The sequence below is a fragment of the Buceros rhinoceros genome, unplaced genomic scaffold (assembly GCF_000710305.1).
Source record: "Buceros rhinoceros silvestris isolate BGI_N320 unplaced genomic scaffold, ASM71030v1 scaffold6904, whole genome shotgun sequence".
In the NCBI taxonomy this organism is placed as follows: domain Eukaryota; kingdom Metazoa; phylum Chordata; class Aves; order Bucerotiformes; family Bucerotidae; genus Buceros; species Buceros rhinoceros.
The window spans coordinates 13,935-22,313 of record NW_010408747.1 but is presented as its reverse complement, the minus strand read 5'-3'; the positions used below and the strand labels follow the sequence as shown (position 1 = coordinate 22,313).

At 36.8% G+C, this 8,379-nt stretch overlaps 1 protein-coding gene across 1 annotated transcript in view; it reads right to left on the bottom strand.

Moving 5' to 3' along the window:
- PJA2 (praja ring finger 2, E3 ubiquitin protein ligase) overlaps window positions 1–8,379 on the bottom strand; it is a 21,386-nt gene that overhangs the window by 12,470 nt on the left and 537 nt on the right. Inside the window, exons 2-3 of the mRNA XM_010134961.1 lie at window positions 4,382–5,447; window positions 341–523 (exon numbers count right to left, since the gene is read on the bottom strand). Coding sequence (XP_010133263.1) covers window positions 341–523; window positions 4,382–5,447 — 1,249 coding nt within the window. The remainder of the gene's footprint in view (window positions 1–340; window positions 524–4,381; window positions 5,448–8,379) is intronic.

Below are 8,379 nucleotides of genomic sequence, written 5' to 3'. Positions count from 1 at the left end.
AGCAGGAAGGTCTAGGTAACATGTCTCTTCAATTAAACTTGCCTAATCTGGCTTTTTAAAGTTAGTATGTCGAGCCTATTATCCTTACTGACACTACATGTCAATGCCCTCCTGTTATTTGTTTATCTTTCATGAAACAGAGTTGTTCGCATGACATGCTAATTTTTCCCCACTTTGAAATACACACAACTACTCAGATTATTCTGATGTAGGCAAATGACTACTGCCAGTATAGTAACTACTTCGAGAATTGATGCTATTCTGTGTAGTGTCACATGGACATCGTGCCACTGCTGATGTCAGAACTTACAGGAAGCTGGTTAATAAAATCAAAGCATACCCTCCATGGAAACAGAAGTCTGCTTTCTCTTCTACACCACTGCTGCTCCTCTGCCCTTGCAGGTCAAGTTCCTCCCTCCCCGGGGCAGTCTCCCAGCTCTCATCACTTGAGGACTGGTCTTTTTCTTTAGCACTAAAATAGGTCGGTACAGCTACAGACCATTCTCCATCACTGCATTCTGAGCTGCAATTTAAACAAAGCAAAGGGGTGTGAATTTAAACAGTGCTTTGGGAGAAAGAAAACAAACACAAACATTCTCTGATTTACTACTTTTCTATGAACCTTGGTCTCAATATAGACTATTTTTTCTAGGAGAAATTATTTTTCACTCTTTATAGATGTATTAAAAGGCAAGTATACATAAAGAGCTGATTAAAAAAAAAAATCAGTTCCCAGGAAAGAATTGCACCCATCACACTTCACAAAAATGTTTTGTTCTTCCCCTTCCACATTTGCAGTGTACATTAAACAACTCGGGTAAACCCAGACCCACTATATCTATCTTCCTCCAAGGACACACAGAGAAAACAGCAGCAGTGACACTGAGAACACCAATGCTTGCTTAACAATCAATAAGCAATGCCAATCTTACCTCTCAGCTAAACAAAACTTAAAGTAAGAGCTCCAGAATTTCTAAGCCATATACAGTGGTCCTTTTCTTTTTTTTTTTTTTTTGAGACATACAAAGATACAGTGGATGATTTACTGCAAATTACACACAAATTACATTTCACTAGCTCAAACGAATGACAGGGAGTTTTTCAAAGGGAATTTGCTCATACACTGCAAAGAAAAGGGCAACAAGCTGTGGGCAGCTTAAAAAGAAATAGTGATGTTAGCAGAATCTCAAGAAGGATGAACTTAAGTACTGCTACCTTTGGTAATCCCACTTAGGTTTATTCAATGCTAACGGTGACAGTTGACACCTATCAGAAGTATAGTCAGTTACCTATGCCACTTCTGGAAAACTAACAATATATGGGCAGCACACTTGCTTAATAGACCACATCTTACACAGCAATCCCCAACACTTGGGGCTCAGTTTTCCACCTGCTAAACCCAGTATGTCTATGTGTATGAATGTTATTTCCCCCCCTACAAACTCACCTAAAGAAACCCTCCTTCTGTTTAATATTACAAGTACATGCCAATAAAATGTGCTATTTAATGAATTACAAGTACTTTTGAAAAACTGCACTCTATACACACTGCAAGTTTTACAAGAATAAAGAAGATCAAGACACAGATTACAAGAAAGCATCTTAAGCTGAAAGAGGAATCTATTGTTCTATCATAATTTTGACTAGGGAAAGGGATGGAAATTAGAACATTCATTAACTTTGGGCTATTTTAAAGGATTACTTTACAACAGCAATCACACCTGTTAAACCGATACATAGTCTAATGCATCTTATATTGCACCAACAAAAGATGAATACTAATGTTTTAGAACTTTTTGTTTTAAAAAGGTTATGCAAGTATACTTTAAGACTAGCCCTAAACATCATATATCTTATTTCAGTTTTATTTTACAATCCAGAAATTATTTCCAATAGTTTATAATATTAATTTGTTAGACAAATCTGCTCTCTTTACCATTTTACACACAAAAAATAATTCATACAAGAAAAGAGGATATGCCCAAAGTCATTAATACTGAACAATTGAAAAACATTGAATGTGTGTTATTTCAAAACTTAGGCTTTAACCTAACTGTGCCCAGTTCTGCAGAGACACAGAACATCACTTAATGAGTAGAGTTATAGATTTGTGACTTGCCAAAAGCATAACATGTTAACTTAGCATTAGCATCTGCACATGGATTTTCTGAGAACAGTGTCTCCCTGGCTGAACCAGCCTTACTTGCCATACGATCCAAAACTAAATGGAGGGAGCTAACACCCACCACCCTTGCCCTCCAGGGACCTACCATGACCCTTCCACCTTAGAGCTTATGAGTTTCTAACAAATATACAAGACCTTCACTCCTATACAGTTTCTACATGCTAGCATCATAATAGCTGGGCACTTTCTTGAAGCAAAAATGGTGAAGGCCCAAGCTGCAGCAGTCAGCAAGGTGAACGTGCTTCCTGTGTAGTGGTTTAGGAGTCACTTTCAGATAAGCAACCTGTATTTCTTTTTGTCATACTATAACAATTAAGCATTTTGTATCACAGAAGCTAATTCTATAATTGTAAAATACAGCTGATTTCCTTCATTGCATTTTGATCTTCTAATAGCAGCATTTCAGAAATGGAAAAGGTTATGCAGTGTTGTGGTTTCAATACAGCAAGCAACTAAGCAGCACATAGCTGCTTGCTCGCTCTTCTCCCACTCCCAGTAGGACAGGGAAGAGAATTCAAAAAAGTAAAACTCAGGAGTTGAGATAAGAACAGTTTAATAAATGAAATAAAATACAATAATAAGAGTAATGAAAAGGAAGTTAAGGAAAAAGAGACAGAAATAAAATCAAATAAAGACAAGTGATGCACCATGCAACTGCTCACCACCCCACTGACTGATGCCCAGCCAGTCCCCAGTCAGTGCCCCCTACAGCCAGCTACTCCCAGTTTATATATCAGTCACGACTTTCCATGGTATGGCATAGAAAGAGTAGACCCTCTGGCTAGCTTGGGTCAGCTGCCCTGGCCATGCTTTCTCCCAGCTTTTTGTGCACCTCCTCGCTGGCAAAGCATGGAAAACTTAAAAGTCCTTGATTTAGAATACGCACGACTTTGCAACAACTAAAACATCAGTGTGTTATCAACATTATTCTCACACTAAATCCAAAACACAGAACTGTACCAGCTACCAGGAAGAAAATAAACTCCATCCCAGCTGAAACTAGGACATACAGTAACAAAAGTTTTCAAAAAGTAAACCTCACAAGGAAGTAAAGGATTCATTTGCAAGTCCACCTAGACCCTCAATAAGAAAAAAAAAAACCAAAATGATGGCACCATTTTACAATTCTTTAAAGATTTTGTTCTCTCGTAATTGAGACTCCGCAATATTTTAAGGACAAGAGTTTATGCAGATTAATTTTCATGCTGTTCTCTCCACAAAAGCAGTGGAAACAAAATCAACTAAGCGGGTTATCTTATAAAGCCTAATGGCAAGCACACAAACAAAAAAGCCACACCAACATCCAGAAGACAGATTTTGCAAGGAATGCAGTGGGAACAAAAATCAACAAGATGAAAGCAAACTAGTAGAAAAATAGGGGGGAAAAAAAGAAACAAAGGCATCACAAACATGACTGCATTTATCATAAATTAACAGAAGTTTTTTACCCACAAATAGCTCAGTTACATAACTCCAATTCACAGTGAAAAGTTCTTAACCAGCATTATACGAGTAAAAGTTAAGCAACATAAGGTTTATCCAAGTTAGTCTGTCTTCTGGGTAAAGACCTCAAATTAGAAGAGCCTGAATGCTGCTCCTGATGTCCAGGCTGGAGCCATCTGTAGATCTAATCACTCATAGTTACTTCAAAAGCACCTACTAGTCTAAAGAAGTTCAATTAAAAAAAAAAAGGGGTCACAAGCAATCACATCAAGTTGTTCTTCAGATATAACAAAGAATAATAATTTCTTTCAAAAGGCTGGAGACAGGATCATACATAGTCTGTCACACAGAATATTGAGATTTCATGGCAGAAGGACCAAATTCCGAAAATAACAAGTATTGAAAGGAACATTTTTTTGCCAAAAACCATGCTGAACAAGGTTTTCCTTCTCCATCCTCCATCCACTTACTAAAAATAAAATCAAAATAAACAAGCAATCTTAGTGGTAAGATGTTTTGGCCCTAAACATAAGGAAAGGCTTTTATATTACCAGAATAATGTACATCATCATTTCTTTAGATGTTCTTGAGGAACGGTGAAGAACAACTGAAAGGAAAAGTTGGCATCTTGTTATCTGGTCATATTTATAAATCACTTGAGTTTAAGTCCCATTTGCTCACAAATTACTTAGATTTGCACATTATTTACACAAAAGACTCAGTATTAAGGCAGTTACAAAAGTGAAATTTTACCTGTCTTCATATCTATGGGATGTTGAGAAGAGTCTGCTGCAGTCTTCAAACTCATCACAAGAAGTGCCATCGTCTAGAATATTTTTTTGTTCTTGAGCTGCTGCACATTTCCTTAGGTCTATTTCTGTGTTCTTTCGATGACCATCACACTCTCTTGAGCTAAAGAACATACTAAAACTCATATCTTCTCTGCTGTTCCTCAAAGCATGCTCAGCGTGGCTCTGCTGGACTCCATGAATTGCAATTCTTCTCCAGGAACCACTTTCTTCCTCATCATCACTAGGGAGAAGCTGCTCTCCCTCCAGCCGGTTTGCAGTATTTTGTTTTCTTATTTTAGGTCTCACTACTAGCTCAGGTGAATTTCCTTGGTCAGCCTTTCCATCATTGACATTTAATTCATTAGCAATTGCTATAGGGGTTCTGATTCCAGCATTCACTATATTTTTTATCTGCTGTGTTTCAGAATTGGCACCGCTTGGGTTACTTTTTGGTATAGCTTGATCATCAGCAGAAGAGTTAAATGTCCTGTTGTTTGGACAAGCCAAGTCTGAATCTATGCTAAAATATCTTATTAAAGGCATTGGTCCTGCTTCTTCACAACCGTCTCTAGAAACACTGTGGTTGAAAGCAGACAATTGGGACTGTAAGTCAGTAAAAGACTCTATGCCTTTTTCTAATTCAGAAAGCATGTTATCTAGTGTTTCCTGAAATACACTTGCTTCTTCTCTTGCCAAAGAAAATTTGTCTTGAGCTTCATCTTCCTCTCCATCACTGCTATCTGGCTTATAAGAGTCAATGTTTACAAAAGCAAATCCATTCTGACCATTCAAATCATTACACTCTTCAGACACATATTCTGCAAGGTCCTCAGAATTTTCATAAGGATCCATGAAGTTCCCTGAAATTTGGTTGCCTTCCAAACCGCAAGAGAATAGAGAAAACGCTGAAGTGTCCGCTCCAAAAGTCTGGCGTGATACATTTTGGCAAATGGGTTCTCCAGTTCCAACATTTTCTAACAAAGGCTCGTCTAATACACCAGAAGAAACTTGAACCAGTGGACTGGAACCTTCACAAAAGTTTTAAGAAAGAATGAATTGGAATAATCAAAAACAATAGAAGTATTCTCATCTATAACAACTGCTTATGAAAAACAAAGGACAGTTTTATAAAGAGAAACATTTATCAGAGATGCAGACATTCTTCACTAAAATATTTATGTTCTCATTTATATAAACAAGCTCATAGAAATAGACCTAAATTAATAGATACAGGTTCAACTCAGCTTGAAAAAAGCAGGTATTAATAGAACATGTTCATAAGCAGCATTTTTACATTTTTTTTATATAAAAGTAATTTTATATTAAAGTAAGAACAGAAAATCTGAAAAAACACTAGATTAAAAAAGCTACAACACTTCTTCCCATAAGTTAAAAATTGGACTATGCATTCATTAACTGGCTAATTTGTGCCTCCTAGTGCACTCAGATAAAGACATTTATTGCTATTATAAATTACATACTAATAGCACTATATTTTGTACATGGAGCTGCGAGAGTGATTCCTCATAAGACAATAATAGTAAGGGTGAATGTGAAATTACAGTTGGCTATCATCATCCTAAATTCAGAATTCAGTTGTGTTATATTACTTTTGAACGCCTCTTGCACAGAGGGACAGTAAATATTAAACCCAGCAGCAAGAGTTAAAAGCAGCAAAACAAGTGTATACTGCTGCTATTACAAAAGTAATGCTTAGTTCAAGTCATTTGTAAACTCCTAAAAAATGCAATAGTCCAAACTATTTTTGAGCATACAATGGCTTGCATAACCTTCATGGAAGTACTTAAAATTTTTAAGCTGATGCTAAAAGATTTGGAAACTTAAATACATAACCGAAAAAAAAAAAAAAGACACGCATGGTTAAATGAGGGGATTCCCTAGCATGTTATTCTAGAAACAGGCAGAGGTAGGAAAAGATTCTCCTCTAAACAGCTAATCTGTGCCTAGGTTGGTGAATTAATGGCACTGGACTCTTATGAGAGATGTGCCTCTTAGCACTGAGTCTGGATTCCAAAACCCAATGCTGTAACATTATATTTTATCTAATTAAAATCTTGAGGCTCCTTCACAAAATTGTTGACAGCTGAGGCTGGCAGGCAGGCCTCTCTGAAGATCATCCAGTCCACCCCTCTTGCTCAAGCAAAGTCACCTATAGAAGGTTACCAAGGTCCAAGTCCAGTCAGATTCTCAATGTATCAAAGGATATCTCCTTTGCCCATCTTTGACAGACAGCTTATTAGATGTATATAAGATGACAAGCCAAATAGCAAGGAAGTATGCAGCATATTTTAGGTAGTACCTTCCCACCAAAAAAAATATGTATCAACAGGGAAAAAAATGTAACCTAGTTGAGGTAGAGGAAAAAATCAATCCAAAATGTTTTTCGAAGATAAATTTGAAAAGTCATAATACAAAAAGAAATACCAAATGTAAAAGGTATTTTGTTATTACTTAATATAGAAAGAACCACTCTTAGAATTTATATACAAAGCAACTGTATTAAGAACAAAGTGATAATACACTCCAAACTGTCTATTTCTTATGACCCCCAAAATAACAGCATGCTCACTTCTGAGTAACAAGAAAGGTGGTAGCATTATAGAGAGATAGTAGGAAGGTCTCCACAAGTGTCAAGACTTTCTTACTGGAAATAAATCTTTAACTAGATGAATGTGTAGAAAAAGTATGAAGCATAGATGACTGTTCAAGTTACAAAAAATTAAAACCACCCCAAGACAATCTACATCACATAAGTCTCCAAGAATACTGGCATAAGGACAAAGTTAAATTAGCACTATGTTATAATAAAAAAAAAAAAATTAGGAGAAAGCAGTTACAAAATACTCTATAAAGGAAGGAGGGAAAAAAAGCCTGTTTTAGAGAACTATAGAATCATTTAGGTTGGAAAAGACCTTTAAGATTGAGTCAGCTGTAAACCTAACACTGTCAAGTCCATCACTAAACCATGTCCCTAAGTGCCACATCTACCCATCTTTTAAATTCCTCCAGGGATGTTGACTCAACCACTTTCTGAGCCAGCCTGTTCTGGCTAGAAGCTTGACAACCCTTCCAGTGAAGAAATATTTTCCAATATCTGGCCTAAACCTCCCTCAGTGCAATCTGAGGCCACTTCCTCTTGTCTTATCATTTGTTACTTGGGAGAAGAGACCAACACTCACCTCACTACAACGTCCATTCAGGTAGTTAAGGAAGACATTTTTACAATGAAGGTGGTGAAACACTGGAACAGTTTGCCCAGAGAGGCAGCAGATGCCCCATCCCCGGAAACATGCAAGGTCAGGTTGGATGGAGCTCTGAGCAATCTCATCTAGTGGAATATGTCCCTGCTCACTGCAGGGGGGTTGGATTAAATTATCTCTGAAGGTCCCTTCCAAACCAAAGTGTTCTACAATGCTATAAAAACTTCTTCACCGAAAGGGTTGTCAATCAGTGGAACAGGCTGTCCACGGAAGTGATTGAGTCACCATCCCTGGAGGTATTTAAAAGACATATAGATGTGGTGTTTAGTGACATAGTTTAGTGGTGGATTTGGCAGTGACAGGTTAACAGTTGGACTTGATGATTTTAAAGGTCTTTTCTAACCTAAATGACTCTAATTCTATGATTATTATTCAGATGCTAAAGTCATAAAAGACATTTTGGAAAATACCAATGTTCAATAGTCATTAAATGAAAAAGAGAAGTGGTCAGACTCGTATAAACAAATAAAAAGAGAACATTTAAAGACGCTTTATAGGCTTAAACTAATTCTCACTATAACTACACTACAGTTGACAAAGACAACGGCCTGGTCCAAGATAAGGTAAGTACTTCGTAGCCTAGCTCCAAACAGAAGAATAGGTATTCTCTTCCAAATGTTATTTGTAATTCTATTTGAAGACAAAATAATTTGAATTGTACAATATTATGGTTATTTAG